General features: G+C 39.8%; 1 protein-coding gene across 1 annotated transcript in view; it reads right to left on the bottom strand.

Annotated features, from left to right (window-relative positions):
- Positions 1–4494: 4494 nt before the first annotated feature.
- Positions 4495–21345, bottom strand: part of TTC21A (tetratricopeptide repeat domain 21A) — a gene marked incomplete at its 5' end in the record, with an annotated part of 45066 nt that continues 28215 nt past the window's right edge. Inside the window, 11 exons of the mRNA XM_083379058.1 lie at positions 4495–4610; positions 6230–6297; positions 6770–6890; positions 9991–10215; positions 14949–15144; positions 15789–15953; positions 17813–17963; positions 18164–18245; positions 19375–19485; positions 20028–20216; positions 21089–21195. Coding sequence (XP_083235184.1) covers positions 4533–4610; positions 6230–6297; positions 6770–6890; positions 9991–10215; positions 14949–15144; positions 15789–15953; positions 17813–17963; positions 18164–18245; positions 19375–19485; positions 20028–20216; positions 21089–21195 — 1493 coding nt within the window. The 3' untranslated portion in view covers positions 4495–4532. The remainder of the gene's footprint in view (positions 4611–6229; positions 6298–6769; positions 6891–9990; positions 10216–14948; positions 15145–15788; positions 15954–17812; positions 17964–18163; positions 18246–19374; positions 19486–20027; positions 20217–21088; positions 21196–21345) is intronic.

The raw sequence follows: 21345 nt of genomic DNA, 5'->3' as shown, positions 1-21345 counted from the left end.
AAGTTTATTCCCAGCCTGAAGGCGGGAGGGAAAGACGCCTCCCCCGCTTCTCCTGAAATTAAATTCCAGCCTGGTTTTCCCAAAGGCAGACTGAACACAGTCGATGTAGGGAGGCAGTGGCCCACATGTTGCTTTGAATGCCAAGCAGAACCAGATCTGGCAGCCTGCAAAAGGTGAAGAAGGAAAGGTCCCACCTGATTCTGCTCACTGGAGGGACGGTCGTCAATTGGTCACTGTGCCCAAAGTCATTCCAGGAAGCGAAACAGGCACGTTTGCCAGCTCTGCCTGGTTGGCTCTGAAACAAATTCTTCAGCTTTTATTTATTAAATTTATATGCTGCCCATCTCACTATCCAAAGCAATTCTGGGTGGGTTTTTCGGATTACCATGGCTAAGGTGCTGAGTTATTTTGATGTTTTGTTATGCTTTTTAGTTTATATTTTATTGTATTGTTTTATTTTACTTTATTTTGTTTTAACTTAGTTTACTTTTGGGGTTATACTTTATGATATTTTTTTATATCAAACTGCCCCTCTGTTTTGCTTCCCAAGAAACTAAATATGAGCTTTCAGGGTTGAATTGTCTGCATCTCAAGATTGTTCACTGTATCTTAGAAGACAATAAAATGGTCCTAGGGTTGCTTCATTAGCTTTCTTTGTTTAAATTAAGCCCAGGTGTCAGGCACAAGAAAGCAGGAAAGCAGGTCAGATGACTACAGGTTTATTGCAAGCTTATGCTCTCCACAAGAATCTGAACTGCTAATGGTCAAAGCAAATTAGCAGTAGATAAGAGTCAACAGAATTCAAGGTGGGCTGGACTTCAGATCTCCTGTGGGTGTGAAGGGACTCAAGACTGATGACACGTTTGACCCCTCCCTTGGGCTGAAACTGGTCATCTCCTACATCAGGGGTCTTCAAACTTGGCCCTTTTATGACTTGTGGACTTCAACTCCCAGAATTCCTCAGCCAGGCACTCTGGCTTTTATGACTTGTGGACTTCAACTCCCAGAATTCCTCAGCCAGGCACTCTGGCTGAGGAATTCTGGGAGTTGAAGTCCACAAGTCATAAAAGGGCCAAGTTTGAAGACCCTTGTCCTACATCAAGGTGACAAATCAGAAATGGGTAGCCAATGGATCGGCGGGAGGGAAGAGTGATGGGATTCAGCCGGTTTGCACCACTTCAGCAGAATCAGTAGCTAATTTTTTGTTGCCCAGGCCCAGAATGGACTTCCAGATGCGGCATCCACACAGAGAACTGGTTGTTCACATATTTGAATCCCACCACTGGGAGGGAGGTACCTTGGAAAACAGAGGTGTGTGGGGGGGGAGAAAGAGCTGATTGTGTAGGGAACCAACAGATAAGAGAAGAGCTCACAACTGCATAATGAGTAAGAAACCCAGAAAGGGACTGCCCAAACTTATCAGTCTGTACAGGTAGTTGCAGGATCCAATCTGGGTCAGTAATCAGGACCAGAGATTTAGTCTTCCGAGCTTTCAAACTCATGCTGGAGGTTGCAAATGGCAATCACATGACCCCAGGACACTGCAACTGTCATTAAATACACCAGTTGCCAAATTTTGATCAAATGATCAACAACTGCAACAGTTTAAGGATGAAGACTGGTCAAAAGTCACTGTTTTGTAATTGAATGATCGCTAATCAAATGGTTGTAAATCAAGGACTTACCTTGTACTATATCAGTATTCAATTACTGTGTTGCAAAATAAAGTAACTTTGGCTGGCCTGGAGATAGTGCACTAGGGGAAAACTGCTAATTATTTAGAACTCCTTCGTGTGGAGCAGGTAGTAAAGACACAGGAGCTGTTTTAGGCACACCTCAGAGCTTTAACTCCTTCTTGCATCCAATATGTCTTTCTTTGCTTTAAGTTTCCATAGGAACTGGTCCTATTTGCTTGAGCGTTGCCCTGGTAATATGCCGGCCAACTCCCAGCTGAACTGTGGCCACGCCCAACCTTCTGCAGCAGACTTTGTGGGAAAACCCCATCCACAGAAATACTTCACACCCCTTCTTCTCTGAGGATCTGCCACAAAGAAGACAAAGCATCAGAAAGCAACAAGAAAAAGAAGCAGTGGATGGAGACTATCTAAGGAGAGAAGCAAGAAGTTTCCTGAAAGTGAGAGTGGAACAGAAGGTGTGGGTGCTCTTTTAAGAAGAGACTGAACAGCCGCATGCTTGCAATGGTATAGGACAGGGGTGTCAAATTGCCAGCCTGCGGGCCTGATGCGTCATGCCAAAACCGCGCCCAACCCATTGCCAGCAATAGGAGAAAAAAATCAAAATACATTGCGACACGTCACATGATATCGCAAGTTTGACACTTGTGGTATAAGGTCTCCTGTTGAGCCAGTGTGTGTGTGTGTGTGTGTGTGTGTGTGTGTGTGTTTTGGACCAGAAAAAGTTCAACCTCCCTTCCAACTCTGTTATTCCTGCTCTACACTGGATAAAGGAAAACCTGTCCACTGGCAGGTTAAATGTGCTGGAATAAGGCAATGAAAGAAAACCACCTGAATAGATGGCAGTGATGATACCACAGTTCTGGGTGTGGCCTGCGGTTGCCTTCAGATGATTAGAAATGGGAAATCAACTGGACTAAGGGATTCTCAGGGACGCGGTGGCTCAGTGGGTTAGGACGCTGAGCTTGTCGATCAGAAGGTCGGCGGTTTGGTGGGTCGAATCCCGAGTGCCGCGTAACAGAGTGAGCGCCTGTTACTCGCCCCATCTTCTGCCAACCTAGCAGTTCGAAAGCACGTAAAAATGCAAGTAGAAAAATAGGGACCACTACGGTGGGAAGGTAACAGCGTTCCGTGCGCCTTTGGCGTCTAGTCATGCCGGCCACATGACCACGGAGACGTCCTCGGACAAGCACTGGCTCTTTGGCTTTCGAAATGGAGATGAGCAACGGCCCCTAGAGTCGGAAACGACTAGCACACACAAATGGGGGAACCTCTACCTTTACCTTTAAGGGATTCTCAGTGCTAAAGAGACCTATCTTCAGGAGGCATCACCTCAAACTGCTCAGGCATTGGGCTAACCATCCATTCAGAACAATATTAGTTTAACGTTATATGTGTGAACTAAACCATGATGATGGCTTAGGGAACTATTTAAAACAAGCTAGTGTCGTATGGACCCAGCCAATATATAATTTACTTGTACAACGACAAGCACATGGATCTCTTCTATAAACTACACTTAGTCCTTGGCTTATGACCCCCAACTGAGCCCAACATTTCTCTTGCTATGTGAGATAGTTTTGTCCCATTTTATGACCTTTCTTGGCACAGTTGTTAAGTGAATCACTGCTGTTCTTAAGTTAGTAACATGGTTGTTAAGGGAACTTTGCTTCCCCTTTGACTTTGCCTGTCAGAAGGTCACAAAAGGTAATCACATGACCCCGGGACACTGCGACTGTCATAAATATGAGCCAGTTGCCAAGCATCTGAATCTTGATCACATGAGATGGGGATCTGCAAGCATCACAAGTGGGCAAAACCATCATAAGTCATTTTTTTCAGTGCTGTTGGAACTTTGGTCACTAAACCAACTGTAATAAGTCAAGGATTATCTTACATTGGAGGAAAGCTGGAGGGCCTCAGCCCAATCTTAGCCCTTTTGTGAATGTATTCTCTCTCCCATCATTCCTGACTCCAATAAATATGGTAACTGATGGTGAAGATTCTCAGTATGGAAAAAATGCAGCAAGAACACCTCCGGTGATCATGCGGACATTGGGTCTCCTCACCAATCAGTACTGGTTCTTTTTCTTTCTTTCTTTCTTGAGACCTCCAGGCTCAAGGTTGACTCAGCCTCCCATCCTTCCGAGGTAGGTAAAATGAGGACCCAGATTGTTGGGGGCAATTAAGCTGACTTTGTAATAATGCCGCTTGGGGTGTGTGTGAAAGCCCTAATAAGCAGGCATATACATAGAATGAAGGCTACTGCTAAGCTTGTAAGCCGCCCTGAGTCTTCGGAGAAGGGCGGGATATAAATGGAATTAAAATAAAAAAAAATATCCTTGGGAAATAAATATTTTGAATAGCAACGTGTTTGACACATAATTTCAACCATGGAATCTGGAATGAAATTTGGGAGTGATGCTAGGATGAATCATTATTAATCCAGTTTTCTCAAGTACATCACAAATGAAGAAAATATACTGCTGTAGTATGTGATCATATGAAGCACTATTTCAGTGAAGAGTTATATTAATATTTGTTTTGATCTAATTTTAATAGACCACATTTTTTGTGCAGTGAAGGGACACCACCATCTCGTGGACACAGAAGGGAATGGCAACTTGGTCTCGTAGATGTTAAATCCCTATTTAGAATCCGTAGAGAGGTTTATGTGGAGTGAGGGAAAGAAATACAACCAAAAAATCAGAAACTGAACCGCAACAGATGTGCCATTTTGCTGGTTGCTTCTCAAGGACTTACTTTGACAAGGCAATTTAAATAATGCATCTTTATTGTTGGGTGTTCATGCTGATGAAGCATGTAAAACCGCACATTTTAAGGCTTAAATGCCATTTGAGCTTTTTCCAAAATTTCCTCTTTAATTTTTGGATAATCTGGGTATGCCTTCAAAACCTTTAAGAAGGAAAAAATAATTATTTTTTTAATAAAAGCAAGCAACAGTAAGCATTTACAATTAATATGATGCCAAATTATACACTAGGATCTATAGATACTTCCAGATAAGCATTTAGTGCTACCAATAAAAAAAGACATTTTGGGGCTATTTCAACTCCCAATCTGAAATAGTTTTTCTATGATAACGACAACGACAATGACAAAAGTAATGGAAAACATTGGAAACCCACTGGATTATCTGTAAAATTCCATGAATGGGGTAAAGATTGTTGTCTTCTAAATCTTTTTTCCTCTCTTAGCTGCCAGCTACCTGCAATATTGCCAGTCCTCAGACTTGCCAAGCAGCTGATTAAAGGGGGACAAGGAACTGAACGGAAATATGGGTTGCATACAAAACTGGGATACTGCCTTCTGCAAGATGGCAAAAGAAGAGGGGGGGCTGACTAGGAAAGCAGGAAAGGCTACAAAAGGACTGCGGGGGTCTCTTTTTGAATCTATATTTCATATTATTTCAAAACCAGCAATAAACACCTTGCAAGGTTAGTCTGCAGAACTGCTGATCATTGGGCTGGCAATAATAGGTAAAGCAGCCTTCCCGCTCTGCAGATTAGCTATTCAGTGGGATATCAGGTTTTGACAGATCAAATGACTAATCCCATAATTTGCAATCTGTTGAAGCCATTGACGAGAACAGCAGTTCTGTTACTGACAGTTTCCTGCCAGTTGGTGATATCCCCAAGAGTGCCTAATCCAGTATTACTGCTTGGCATGGCCTGTGGACCGTGTAATCTGGCAGAAAAGCCAGTCAGAGGTTGTAGAGACAAGACAGAGACTTGCAGGGAACAGCAAATTTTATACCCATCGCTTTTTGTTGACTCAGGGAAAAATAGAGAGCACTTTATTTGAACCATGGAGGAAGGTGCTACACTCCCCTCTACAACTCAGAGAGTATAGCTGCTCCTGGTTTATTGAGTGCTACATAATCTGGTCAGAATTTCAAAAATGCCTTTGAAAATAAGGGGGGGGGAAAGAGACACTGGATTTAGATAGGCTGCAATGTTTGAATCCCTGGATTATACAGTAACTGCTCTCAGGATTTATCTAAATTCAAGTTTACAGTATTTAGCCCTTTTCTCCATATATATTCAGGTTAAAAAAAAAGACAAGAAGAGGTGCAGAAAAGCATGAAAGCATTAAAAATAGAAGTTTTTCTTTCTGGATCACATTTACAATTCCATGAATTGCATAAGGTTTGGAAGTGACCAGTTTAAGTGGGATGATGCAATTGCTGACAAGGTCACCACAGACACCCTTAGTTACTAAACTACTGCTATGCTTTGGGGAACTGCCTGCAATTAGTGCAGGTTCGCATCCCACCAGGCTCAAGGTTGACTCAGCCTTCCATCCTTCCCAGGTAGGTAAAATGAGGACCCAGATTGTTGGGGGCAATTAAGCTGACTTTGTAATAATGCCGCTTGGGGTGTGTGTGAAAGCCCTAATAAGCAGGCATATACATAGAATGAAGGCTACTGCTAAGCTTGTAAGCCGCCCTGAGTCTTCGGAGAAGGGCGGGATATAAATGGAATTAAAATAAATAAAATAAAAATAAAACTTACATTATGGCATACATCTATGGCATCTACATATTTCTTGTCTTTGAGATAGTTGAATGCCAGTTTAAATCCTATAGGAAGAGAAAAATGATAGGCTGGCACTTTGTGTAAATATTATCTCTTACAATGGGTGTAATGAGCACAATAATGCATGTTATTATACTCTTTTTGCATCCGTGAATATTATTACTTTAAATTGAATATACATAAAATGATACATGGCACTTTATTTATTTATGATGTTACATTTATACAACTATAGAATTTGATATTAGCTTTGTTAATGTTTACTAACATTCAAACCCAGTTTTTAAACAAAATTTACTCTTTAATTAAACACTGTTAATACTTAACTAACAATATTTATTCTTGTAATACTATCTGTTTTCTGACAGGTAGTAAGTCAGGCCCTCTTGATAGGCCTGAGTTGTATGGACTACCACAATACAGCTAAGCTAGATTCTATTCCATAGAAAATATTGTAGAAATCCTAACTTTTACATCGGTGAATTCAAGCAAACTGACTGAAAAGATAATACTTACCAACTGAAGGATTTGCTTGGTTACTATACTTCCAAGCTAATTCATAGTTCATTGTAGCATCTTTATATGCATTCTCCTTTTCGGCAATAAATCCCAAGCATTCATAAGCTTTTGCACATGACTAAAGAATAAAATTGAATGTGTAAAATAAATGCTTTTGGAAATTCTGATTTGTACATAATAATACCACTTCCTGGAGTTCCATAGAGTCCTAATAATTACCATAAACAACTTCCCTATTAAAGAACAGCAACCAACTTTTTTTTTTACATACAATCTTTATTAAACAACAACCACCTTTTGGGCCTAATGAATATTTTAACAAACAGCTGTATCCTTGCCTGTAAATCTATTAGTGTTTCTTGAAACTGAATTTGGGTTGTTATGAATATGATGGAGGGTCAAGTTGTTCCATCCTCCCCCTCCCCACAAAAAAAGATTCTATTCCACTAATTCTTGAGTTTTAAGAATTTCTTTCTTTCCTCTGCTGTGCATATTACATTATTCTGACTGCAAATCTATGTGAACTTCCTATAAGTTGCTAAAAACTGACAGTGGGGACAGAACAGCTTGCCTCCTGGAATTGTGCGGGCTTCATCGCTGGAGGTTTTTAAGAAAAGATTGGATAGCCATTTGCCCATGATGCCCATGATGGTATAAGGACTCTGCCTGGGGCAGGGGCTGGACTAGAAGATCTCCAAATCTATTCCAGTCCTATGATTCTATGGATACAAATTCGTCCATTGTTTAATGGGATGCGATGCAAGTTACATGCATTTGCCCTATATTTAAGGCTGTTTTCTCACAGGAGAGATAGCTTATCATGCCTTCCATCTCTCATCTTGGGTTTCACTTTATCCTGAGGAAGACAATGCTTCAGAGAGCACTTTTGCTAGCATACAACATTTTCAGCTGGTGCACAAGTTAAGATTTATTTAAAAAACACCCACCTGCACTGTTGATCTTATGCCAAGGCTAGATAATGGCCTTTGGGCTTCTCTTAGCCTAATTAGAGAATGCTTTGGCTAATACTTTCAAAAATTAATTAACCTGATAAAGTTCCTAGTAACCTCTCGTGTTTTCCAAACCAAAAAATAAAATGCATACAAGAATCTATGGACCGTGCAGTGGGGAGACTAGACAAAATTATTGGCCACACTACCACCCGCCACACTCATGAGTTCATCGAAGCCTCCACAACAGACACATTGACCTACAACCAGACTACCAACCCCTAAGAATCCAAATCAACCACACAGCCAACCAGAGAAGGCACCTACTCTCAACCAACCCACGCAAGCCCGCCTCCCACCAGCAGTTCACCTGATCACAAGACCCATCACAAGCCTCTCAGTGATGACTCACACTCACTCACAAGCCCCATCATTTGACACACCCACACCTGAAGCCCTTAGAAACAGAACACTGACAATGACATCCCCTAAACTCCGCTGAAGATGTTATCTAGCCCAGTAATGAAATGTTTGGAAACCAACCCACAAGCTCGGAGAACAAATCTTCACCCTCAGATTAGACATTTGTTTAGTCTTTTATCTGGTGGAAAGGTGGAAGGCTGTTAACTAATATAGCACTGGAAGCTGCATTGGAAAATTTGAAATAGTCAAGTTAGACTACTCCATTCAGTTTTGGTCACCAAATTATAAAAAAAGATGTTGAGACTCTGGAAAGAGTCCAGAGAAGAGCAACAAAGATGATCAGGGGACTGGAGGCTAAAACATATAGGGAACGGTTGCAGGAATTGGGTATGTGTTGTTTAACAAAGAGAAGGACTAAGGATGTCATCATAGCAGTGTTCCAGTATTTAAGGGGTTGCCACAAAGAAGAGAGAGAGTGTGTGTGTGTCAACCTATTCTCCAAAGCACCTGAAGGCAGGACGAGAAGCAATGGATGGAAATTAATCAAGGAGAGAAGCAACCTAAAACTAAGGAGAATTTTCCTGCCAGTAAGAACAATCAATCAACGGAATAGTTTGCCTTCAACACTGGAGGCTTTTAAGAAGAGACTGAACAGCCACTTGTCTGGAATGGTATAGGGTCTCTTGCTTGAGCAGGGGGTTGGGCTAGAAGACCTCCAAGGCCCCTTCCAACTCTGTTATTGTTAAGTTTTGGTGAATTGGTATTTTTTGTGCTCAGGTGTTGATGGCTTGAACTAAACAATTATTATTTGAAGATGCCCTCCGTAGCCTCAAACCTGCAACTATTGGATACCATCTTGAAAACATTTTTGATTTGCAGATTATAATGATAAAGTGGACAAATGTTAGTTCATTTTAAAATGTGTGTAGATGATCTGTTGTGGAAGAACTGCGGGTTTCAAGGGCCCAACAGTTTACATCAGAGACAGTAAGGCCCTAAATATGTTTGCAAATGATGCCAGATGATTGAATATTGCAAGTGAGTATGATGTAACTGTTGTGTAGCCAAATCTTTCAGGCAATAAGCGAGACAGAAGGTTAACATGCTTTATTGAAGTCAAGCAGAACAGAACTGAAACAGTGGCTGCTGTGCAGCTATTTATATGGTTTGCCACTAGGCAGCGGCCAATAGATTTGAAGGAAGCCATTCCCACCCCAAGTCTACCAATGATAGCCCTGGAGACAACAAGTCTGGCTTAGTCAGTAACCGTTATACATACACCATTGAGCAACCGTTAATGCAGCATTCAAACAGACATGTGAATCAGTACAAGCAAAACCCCCAATATATTACAGTAACGTTAGTTCAAATTCTGATAGAATAGGAAAAAAGAAACAAATAACTTAAGTGCAGGGAATTCTATAATATTAAGGATCTTACTATAGATCTGATTGGCAATCTATGATATGAAGTGTTGGTGATATTTCATTTGATTAAATACTTGATATACTTCTTGTATCTCCTTCCAAGAAGCAAATTCCTGGGCAATTGTTGGTATAGTACTTAATTTCGTCAACCACCATGAGTGGTTTGGCACACAGCATTAATTACAGTAAATATTTTTGAAACTTCTCATTGTTCAGAAATGAAGTATATAGCAACAAAATACTACATTCTTAACGATCTGGGAAATCTTAGAACCAAGAAAAGAAAACTTTCAGAATCAGGAATTCATATATTCGATAGTAAAGTTAGGCCTAAATCAAATGTTAGGAGGATGCTTATTCTAAAATCCAGTGCTGTGAAAATGTCTTCTGCCATTTCAATGGGTTCACACCGTCTTACCTTATTGTATCGTAAGCAGCGTTTCACATGCTCAGTTGCAAGATCATACTTCCCAGATGTGCAGTAGATATCAGACAATAGCAGCCAAGCTTTTTCTAACTCATCAGCATCTGGCAGAGACCAGCTCACTTTGATCAAGCGCTTTAATTGGGTCCGAGCTTTAGCTGTATGTTTAAGCAGCATGTAGGCCTGAGCCATAGCCAGAATGGCAGGAACATTGTCTCTCTGTTTTAAAAATTATGGAGAAGTTTAATTTTAACAGGGACTTCATATTCTTGAGAGGTTGATATCTTTACCTTTATATTCCAGAGGACAACTAGAACAGTAGCAGGGGTTAGCTTTTTCTGTAGCTCACTGCTGTGGATAAACTGGAGTTTTTGAAGCCCACATCTGGAAACATTACCTTTGATCCAATAATTTAGATCTTTAGTTGTATAAGATTATATACAACTATAAGTACAGTAATATCTGTTGTAGTACAGGGCTTTTCAACCTTTTCACCCATTGTAAAACTTTTAGGATATGGCAACATCCGAGTACCACCAGTCGCCTAGCAAGGGGTCAAAAACATGACCAAAAAAAAAAGGGAAAAAGTGATGAAGTACAGGTAGTCCTCGACTTACAACAATTCGCTTAGTGACTATTTGAAGTTACAATGGCACTGAAAAAAGTGCCCCCTAAGCCACAGCCGAGCATGACACCTGCCTGCCCACCCGATGGGTCCGAGGTTTTCCTGTCTGAGGTTTTCATTGTTGTGAGCATTTCTATTGACGATTGGCAGCAGGGGTGGGGGTGGTGTTTGGTTTTGATTCCCCCCCACCGTGCTGAGTGGTTGCAGCAGGTTTTGGTCACTTCATGTGACCCTGGGACACTGTGACTGTCATAAATATGAATCAGTTGCCAAGCATCTGAATGTAAATCACAAGACCCTGGGGATGCTGCAACATTCCAGCTGATTGGCACTTCTTCTGGGCTCAGCGGAAGCACCAGGATCAGTGCCGAGCTCCACCTGGAGCTGGGCACTGATCCTGGCGCTTCCGCTGAGCCCTGACAGCCCTGCAGCTCCAGCCATCTCTCGCTCAGGCTTGTGCAGTGCTGCCACTGGTTCAGCTCATTCCCCTCCCCCGCTACCACTTTTCTAGGATGATCACGTACCACCTGCCAAGTGCCAGTGTACCACAGGTGGTACCCGTACCATTGGTTGAAAAGCCCTGTTGTAGTAAACCATCCTGTAGACATACTTCCTTTATTTAGAATGGCTGTGGATAAGTTCCAGGGTGGCATTGAACTACAGAACAAGTTGGATCTCTTTACACTGATGATTTGGTCAATCAAAATGATCCTTGACGCCCTATCTCTCTCTTTTTTTTACTTATTCAGAATAGGGAACCTGTGACCCTGAACTGCTAATATATAATCCTCAGTGCTGCAACTAAGCATGATATAATCTTCATGGCTTAAAAGAAGGATTTGAGCCAGTTTGATTTAGTTTGGTTTAGTAGTAAGTTTGATAATCAAGTTTAAAAGTTGGAGACTGTGAATTCTAATCCTGTCTTGGGCATGAAAGTCACCTTTGTGATTTGGGCCAGTTACTCTCTGTCAGTCCAAACCACCTCACAGGGTTGTTGTTATGGGGAAAATAGGTGGAGGAAGGTGTTGCCACCTTGAGTTACAGGTATTTCTCGACTTATGACTGCAACGGAGCCCAATATTTCTGTTGCTAAGCAAGTGAAAGGACCCACCTCAATCAGTTCTCCCAAGAAAGCAGAACTCTTGAAATGGCATCATTTCAAATGGAACTTTTATTGGGAGGTGTTGACAGCAGGAATAGAAGGCAGGATCTGAGGGTTTCCCATGTGAATCAATTAGTTAAAAGTGTCCACAGTAACCCCACCCTAACTGTCCATTCAGACAGTTCAAACAGGACAATCTGCAGGTGTGAAAACTATTAGGTATTGGGTTGATCCATGGTTTCCTAGAATCTAGGATTTCTCTGATCTCAAAATGCTCTCCCTCTACCATAATAGGTAGGGGAGGGGGAACTGCAGCTGGCCTTAGGGGTGAGTTTAGTTCACATTTTAACAGGCTACAATTAAATACTGGGTCAACTTGTCTCAACGTTTTTGGGAATTCCAACTCTATGGAACATATTTTGGTCCTACATATTTTGGTCCTAATTTCTTTGACGGATGCAAAGACTTCAAGTACTTTGTGGATAAGTATATTTTCTCTCCTACTTTAAACGGTTTATGTTTAACCCGCTTCTTATCTGCTTGCACTTTATATGCTTCCCTATGCTTTTCTCAGTACTGGCCATGTATTTTGGAGTTGTGTGATCCACTCCTTTAGGGAAGGGATAGTGGGTTTGTTGACTGGCAATTCAGGCATTGGGTTGAAGCTTTGTCCCATTGCAACCTGGAATGGGGTGTAGCCTATGCTGGAGTGAACAGCGCTGTTGTAAGCCACTTCTGTGAAAGGAAGCAGATTGGTCCAATTGTCTTGTTGATAATTAATAAAGCATCTTAAATATTGCTCCAATACTGAGCTCAAATGTTCTGTCCCACCATTCGTTAGTTTGTTTCGATGAAAATTAAGATGTCATCCAGGTACACGAGAACCCCTTTGTAGAGGTGCTCCTGGAGGACTTTGTTAATTAGTTGCATGAAGACTGCTGACGCTCCCTGCAGTCCAAACGGGAGCACCCTAAATTAGAAGTAGCCCATGGGGCAGTTAAATGCCATCTTCAATTCATCTCCTTCTTTAATCCTAGCCTGATAATGTGCTTCCCTTAGGTCTAATTTTGAGAATATTTTCCCCTTCGCTAAGTGGGCCAACATATCTTTCATTAGTGGCAGGGGGCAGATATTGTTTTTGCTCACTGCATTTAAAGACCTGTAATCCACACAGAGGTGAAGAGACCCGTCTTCTTTCTCCCAGAACAAAACCAGAGCTGCCATTTTTTTTGTCTCGCTGGCTGTATGAAGCCTTGCACTAAATTTTTCTCTATGAACTTCTGCAGTTCTTGGGGGGTCATCAAGCACATTTTTGGCTTGGGTAATTTGGCCCCCGGTAGGAATTCAATGGCACAGACAGTGGGCCGATGGGGGGGGGGCAGCTCATCAGGCCGCTCTTCATTGAACACCTCAGCTAAATCCCGGTATTCCTCAGGTACCATTTTCAATCCCTGATCTTTCACCATTGCTACTACCTCCAGGTTTCATTTTCTCTTTGTCTTTTGCCCTCCACCCTGGGAACCTCAACTCCCCGGTTCTCCAGTCTACCCTTGGATTCCATTTCCTCAACCATGTCATCCCCAAGATTAAGGGCCACTCTATGCCTGGAGTCACTATAAAAGTCAAAGTCTCAAACTCCCCCATTGTGAGTTGGATTGGCTGGGTGGAAAGGCTGGTAGGGATCCCCCCTGCAATGGTCCCAATCTAATTGGCCAAATGAAATTGGCTTCTTCAGCCTCCTCACTGGGATTCCTAGGTTCTCCATGAAGGTTGGGCTTATGAGACAATGGGTGCAACCCAGGTCCACTAGGGCTTTCAGGGTCACCTTTCTTGGCATCCCTGGACTCAACAGTTCTATGGTTCTGAGAAGGGGTTAAGATCTGAGGGTTTCCCGCACAAATCAAGTAGTTAAAAATGTCCATAGTAACCCCAGAGTAACTGTCCATCCAGATGGTTCAAACAGGCCCACCTGCAGGTGTGAAAACACTGTAGAAACAGAGTGATAAGGCACTGCTTCCAAGGCTGTTAGGTGTCTGTGCCATTTCTTCTGCACTCGGAGATAAGGCAGATGGCCAGAGGTACATTCATTCCCACCCCATTAGAGACACATCAAAGATGATAGAGCAAGAGACAGATCAAAGGAAATACACATCAGCATCTCAAGCTTCCCCCTCCCCCCCCCGGAGAATGGCAGAACCTTTAAAGAATAGGAAATCTCATGCACACTGAACATAGGGTTCTGACAATGAGTCAGTTGTTAAGTGAGTTTTGCCATTTTACAAATTTTCTTACCACACTTGTTAAGTGAATCATTGCAGTTATTAAGTTAGTAACACAGTTAACTGAATCTGGCTTCTGACTTTGCTTGTCGGGTGGTTGCAAAAGGGGATCACATGACCCTGGGACATTGCAACCATCCATGAGTCAATTGCCAAGTGTCTGAATTTTGATCATGTGGTGTGGGGATGCTGCAATGGTTATAAATGTGAAAAATGGTCATAAGTCACTTTTTTCAGTGTCCTTTTAACTTTGAACAGTCACTAAGCAAAAAGATTGTAAATCAAGGATGACCTGTATTTGTAAAAATAATAAATGCAAGATATAAATAAAAATTGTGCATATTATAATTTGTCAACTTCTGAGCTGTACAGTTTTTATTAATTTTTAACCCCTGAGAACAGACTTGGGAAGAGAGATTTAGGCAGGAGTAAGCACAAAGCAAAATGGTATAAGCTTTTCCTCAAGCTATTCACTGTTGCTACTACTTCTGAGAACCCCATATTAACATATAATAAAGTCATATAATCTGTAGCTTCATCCTATGTAGGAGAGTTATTTTATAGATACTGTAGACTCCCCTCTCCAACTTACACTAGTCATTTTTCATTATCTCCATTCTATCTCTGGATCCGTCAATTTTTTAAAAAGCATATATGAAATGAAATAAAGAAAACTACTCTGGCCATGTCCAAAGAGAATTTCCTGTCACTGAATGCCTCTTAAGCAATAGATTCCCCCCCCCCCCGTAGGTTAATAGTATAATATTTCAGTATAGACTGAGATAGTAGAAATCATTTGACAAACTGACCATTATTTCTATTTCTATTGATACTACTCTGAAAAAAAAATCCTAAATCTTTTGAAAGTTATCTTCCAGTGGTATGTCCTTACAAACTTTTTGCTAATATGTTTCATTTTGAATTTCAAACAATAATTCTTATTTACCTCATTTTGTCCCATTTCTATAAACATTTTCAGAGCCTTCTCCACATTGTGTTTTTCTTTTGTGGCCATTAAACAGTAGCTTTGCAAAATTTCCACTTGATTCTGGCCTTCCTGTGAGTGAGGATAGAATTCCTTAAGTAGCTTCTCAGCTGTACGTATCCCATGCTGTTCAGATTCTTTTTTTTCCTTTAAGTTACTGTTGAAAAGAAAGTATTTGATGTTTCCTAAGCTATCAAGTACTGGGCAACATTAAGGAAAAGGTTACTAATTTATTGCCTTTTAAACTCAGTATAACCACAAATCTTTGATTTAATTGACTAATAGAGAGAATGAGATGTCTGTTACATTGGATTGTGTGTTAAAAGGTGAATGGAATTTTGCACATAGATAAAATAAATGAACTTTTAGGTAGTTATGCATAAATAAAATCCCAAATGGATTTTGTCTACTTCAGCAGAAGCTTGATAAATCCGAGATTACTGTAGATAAGAACAGCGTACAGTAATCAGATCTGGTCAAAACAATGATCCAGCATTAATGTACTTATTGTTGCCTCCTTAATGCCTCTTGAACATAAATGTGTATCTTCCTAAGCTTGTGGGGCAACTGTGCAAGGCCAGTTCATTCAAGGAGATGCTGATGGTATTGCAAGACTGTCTACGTGAGATCTGAAGCAACTCTGCCTCTTATCAGACTGAATTCTATACTACCACATTTCTAGGCACACTCTTTCTTTCCGGAGACTATAAGGCAAATTTTGTTTGCTTAATTATTGAAGAATTTTTTAATTCTTTGAAATTTTTGAAATTTGAAATTTTTCCAAATTTCATTTTCCTTTACCTGGCATCTGTAGTATTTTGATTCTCAAAAGTCTCTCCACCTACTATCTCATTGTCAGGATTTAGACATATCAGGATCATATAGCTAAGGGCTTTCTGGCCCCAATCACTATCCTTACGAGCCTTATTGAAGAACTTCAAAGCCTGATTAGCTTGCCACATATGCCTGTTTGTGGAGAGAAAGTTTTCAAAAAGTACATGCAGTATAGCAGCTTTAAAATGATCAGTCATGCTAATAAAAATACTGTATATATCCAAATATTTGGTTTCATACTATCATAGGCCTGATTCAACAAAACAGAGTCAAGTGACTTGAAGCTCAGTGGATAATTAGGCATAGATCAACTTTATTCTGTTGAACTAATGAGATTTCTACAAGTATAGAAGAAAATTATAATGTTATCCAGATAAAAAGAAATTATACATTTAAATCCATTTAAAAATTAAAAGATAAAATTCTGAAAATATTCTTACTACAACAGATAAGGGAGCAAAGTACCTCATTCATTTTAAAACTGAGGAGACTGTACCGTCCTTCCTCACTTTCTCCTAATCTGATGTGAAGGTGTCCTGGTAAGCACATTTTTTTCTGCCATGCTCTCACGATGTTCCCCTTATCCCATACTAGCCCACAGTAGAGGCAGTCTGAAGTCACTTCTAGTAGCTCCAGTTTATTAGTGAAAAACACCATCTTGGTCACGTGATCAAAATTTAGACATTTGGCATGTATTTATGATGGTTGCAGTGTCTTGGGGTCATGTGATCCCCTTTTGCAACTTTCTGACAAACAAAGTCAATGGGGAAAACGGATTCACTTAACAACTGTGTTACTAACTGCAGTGATTCACATAGCAACTGTGGCAAGAAAGGTTGTCAAATGGGGCAAAATTCACTTAACTGTCTCACATAGCAACATAAATTTGGGGCTCGATTGTGATCACAGATCGAGGACACTGTTCTAATTGCCACTGTGGTGATTGTTATTACGCATTTTATTTCTCCATGGCCATCCATTGGCTACTTCTAGGTGCTGCCAGTCATATGGTAATTGGATTGAACTGAGCTGCTCAGTCACTCACTGCCAGAATGGCTAATTGTTTCAGCTTGTTCATGATCAATGAACAAGCATCAGTGGCCTATCAGTTAAGCTGATTTTTTGAACCTGGGAAGAGTGCTCTTCGGAAAGAATGCTAAACTTGCAGCCAAGAATCGTTTTCTAGAGATAGAAGGGCTGGTAGGCAGCATTTTAACTCAGCCGCCTAGGAGCGTCCAAATGTTATTAGAGATACCCCAATGTGCTGCTGTTAAGATATTCAAAATTAGTAGCTGGAGCAGTGGGATTGTGCAGTGAGCCAGAACTCACAGTTAGAGATGATTGACTGGAGAGGGCGGGCTCCCTCATGAGGCAATCTGCACTGTGATTGGTCGCTCTGGGTGTGGAGAGGGAGTTTCCTTCCCCCCCACCTTTTTGGCTTTGTGATTTATCTCATGATGCTCCTGTTTGCCTGGCTATCTAGTTTGCTGCAAATATTGATGTAAAATGTACTTATTTATGTAAAAATACAACTTCGTGTCAGCGTCTCTGACTCCATTTGGACACTGGCTGTGCAATTCCCTGATAGCTTCCTTCACCATTTCATCCACAGTTATAGCACAGAGTCTAAGAGTCACACTTCATGAGGAACGAGAATTCATTTTAAGATTTTTAATATGCTTGAGAAACACATATCAAACTGGGATCATAGTCTATGTTATTTTCATTATGAAATTGGATGGAGGTGGGAGGGTTTTGTAGATGTCAATATGACATGTGTAACTTGCCATATTTTTATACAAACAGTAGCTTGGGAAAAGTGGGAGGACACTAATTCCTTTTCTTTTAAAGCATTAGAATGAAATACAACTCCATCCTCAATTATTTCTTCCTAATACACAAGGGACGTTATAGTTTTGGGTTATCAGCATCACTTTTAGCTATACCTTAAATCTGTGATTTTCGTAAATATCAGTCTCTATATAACTTACCAACAATAAAGTCCCATGCAATAATTATAGCCAGGTTCCAAAGGTGTTCGAATTGATTTTTTCTTGGCTAGTTCAAAAAAGGGTGCAGCTTCATCAAGTTTACCACTTCTTCTCAGCAAATCAATCAAGCTCTCCATAACCGAAAAATTATCTAAATCACAAGTTTATATTTTTAGCGAAAATATATTTTCAGTATTTTTCAGTTAAATTCTTGGTAACATTACAAAGGAAAAGGAAAACTTCATTATTTAGTTGGATAATCTTTTAATCTGTTTTGTAAGCTACTTTAGTAATCCCATTTAAGGTCCTAAAGAAACACTTAAGTGCTTTTATTAAATTATAAACACATACCAGGCGTTTTCTCCAAAACATTCCGGTAAAGACTTATGGCTTGCTCATATTTCTCTTTTCTAAACATAAGGTTTGCCAACATCTAACAAAAGAAAAAAATATTTAAAGAATAGAATAGAATAGAATAGAATAGAATAGAATAGAATAGAATAGAATAGAATAGAATCTTTATAGAGAATAGAATAGAATAGAATAGAATAGAATAGAATAGAATAGAATAGAATAGAATAGAATAGAATAGAATAGAATAGAATAGAATCTTTATAGAGAATAGAATAGAATAGAATAGAATAGAATAGAATAGAATAGAATGGAATGGAATAGAATAGAGTAGAATAGAATAGAATAGAATAGAATAGAATAGAATAGAATAGAATAGAATAGAATAGAATAGAATAGAATAGAATAGAATAGAACAGAATAGAACAGAATAGAAGCTGGAAGGAACCTTGGAGATCTTCTAGTCCAGCCCCCTTCTCAAGCAGGAAATATTTCAATAGAAATTAAAACCACAGCATTTTTAAATTTGTTCTTTTATAAAACATCATAAATATTAAAATAAATGAAAATAAATCTACCAGTGAAGAGCTGAAGCATAAAGACTTTTTATCTTAAACTCTTGGCCAACTCAAGCAGAATCATAGAACCTTAACAAATGGAAAAGACCATTTCTGGAGATACACTAAGTTGTGGGTACCTCATTTCCTTTTTTGATTGTGTATCTCTGAATAGAGTTAGATATGGTTACATACACACATGTACAGATAAGTCCTCAACTTACAATAGTTCATTTAAATAACAGAGTTGGGATGGGACGGACGCGTCACGAGGAAACCACGCCCACCCCATTGTCAGCAATGGGAAAAAAGCTCTGATACGTCATGTGATGTCACGTGACACCGCAAGTTTGACATGTCTGGTATAGGGCTTCTTGCTTGAGCAGGGGGTTGGACTAGAAGACCTCCAAACAGTCCTGTTGCCTTTTGTACAAAAAAAAGCATTGTTGAGGCTCCCTTTATCACACGTCTTCATGTGAGCAACAGAGCTGCTTCATAAGGTCCAAACAACTGAGTTTTAATTTTAGGGCTTTTCAAACTTTTTTTCAGAATTGTCACCCAGTGAAGAGCCATAGTTGGCTATCAAGATAAAGAAAACCACAACAAAGCTTCATTTTATAGCTGAGTATATAAGGAAGCAAACAAACTGCATACCATTGTTCCAATTTCACAGCACTCATTGTCTTGAAGCAAGAGAGAACAGTAATGCTCACACTGGTCTGTGTCTCCTAGTATCAAATATAGTTCAGCTAATTCGAAAATTATCTGCAAATAAAATGGAAATAACATTCATTCAGCAATAAATTGAAATAGAAAAGGCACTGGTAATTGTATCAGATACCTCTAGCCCTTTCTCTACAGTAGAAATATAGACCATAATTAACTATGCTTTTTGGATGAGTTGCTTTTCAATTCTATCCTGAATTCCCATATTTTGTGCTGGAGAACTGGGGAAAAAAATTCAAATCTAAAAGCAAAAGTTCATTTCTAAGCTTTGCTGAGGTAGGTCAGCAGTGCGACCCGTATCACTGTAATTATGCTTTGTCTTCTTCTGGTAATTCATACTTGGAAAACTTGTTTTGTTACCTATCCAGTTCAATCTTGGCTACTTATTTCATATGGGTAAATTAGTATTTTATCCTCACAACAGATTAAGCAAAACGAATTTATGATAAATAACCTGTTATACATATTGCTGCTTGAAAATGTAAAAAATGCTTTTACTGAATGTGACCTGGCATTTTTTGTAAGAAGTCCCAGAACGGAACAGCTTAGGTGGTTTGCCTTTTGGGTGGAGCGTTGCTTACCTTATTATCAGTTGGTACGCAGGCCAGGGCCTCTGAGTAGTACTTCACAGCTTTTTCATATACCTTTTCTGATTGATGGAACTTGGCAAATTGCACACAGATTGTTAGTAGCATTTGTTTTTGAGAAGGGATCAACTCTGGCTGCTCCACACGAACTCTCTTTAATATCCTTTGTTGGGTGTCATAAGCCTTCACCATGACAAATGTATAAAGTTAGGGCAATTGAGGCTACATGTAAGATTAGAACATCTAATTCTGAGACAATTACTTATTAGTGGCAATTAATTAGATATATCTTCCATTTTCCTTTGAGGAAAATGGCACACGTGATTTCTCCCCCTACCATTTTATCTTAGCAGAGTAACGAGAGCTGGAAGGGATCTTGGAGGTCTTCTAGTCCAACCCCCTGCCCAAGGAGGAGACCCTATACCATAACAGACAAATGATTGTCCAATCCCAGGAAGATTTAATCAGGATGTTAGGGATTCTTCTTTCTATGCATACATTTTCTATGCAGCATTTCTCATTATTAATATCTTCTTAATTTTGCATGTTATTTTGGCTTTGCTTTAGATATCAGACTTCTCTCTTTGAAGTCTAGACCAGAAACAGTTAATTCAAGGATAAAAACCCTAAATGCTCTGATCAGTAATGTTTCATAGAAGGAATACTAAGGCTACAATACAAGAATTTCAATAAATCCCCTACTTTCAATGGAGACACCAAACATAGGTGTTTATTATGGCAAAACCATTGCTTGCTTCCACTGTTTTGATGTTGTGGGCTATTTTGTAAAGGCATGGCAGTTTACATCTGTTTCCTGTTTTGATAACTGTCAACTCTTCTGTTGGTTGAGACCAAATTAAGAAAGATGAAATAGTTGCTCTCAACTGTTTGAAAGAGTAGGTTATAAATATCATAAGCTTATTATGATACAAAAGTTAAGTTGCTACTTGATTTCAAACTGTGGCTTATCTGAAAAACACAAGTATGTATTTTATCTCGTACACTGGTATTTACTTTGAAATAATTCTTGTGTTCATGTAATATTGATATTTTACCTTTGTCAGGGTTTCCAGAAAAATTTCTCCTCTTTTAGTTGTCTCATAAATCTTTGCTAATAATATTAGATTTTTCACATCTTTCATCATTGAAGGCAGATCATCAGCTGTAAGTTTAAAAACAAATATTTGTTGATTTGTATATATTTTCTGAACAATCAGATACAGAATTCTGCCTTGCACAGTTTTCCTTAGACATTTCTTCAAAAACCAGAGCTGGAAGGGAACTTGGAGGTCTTCTAGTCCAGCCCCATGCT

This window comes from Vipera ursinii, assembly GCF_947247035.1.
Source record: "Vipera ursinii genome assembly, chromosome: Z".
Classification (NCBI taxonomy): Eukaryota; Metazoa; Chordata; class Lepidosauria; order Squamata; family Viperidae; genus Vipera; species Vipera ursinii.
The sequence above is the reverse complement of the archived record's forward strand: the minus strand, read 5'-3'. Positions and strand labels throughout refer to the sequence as shown.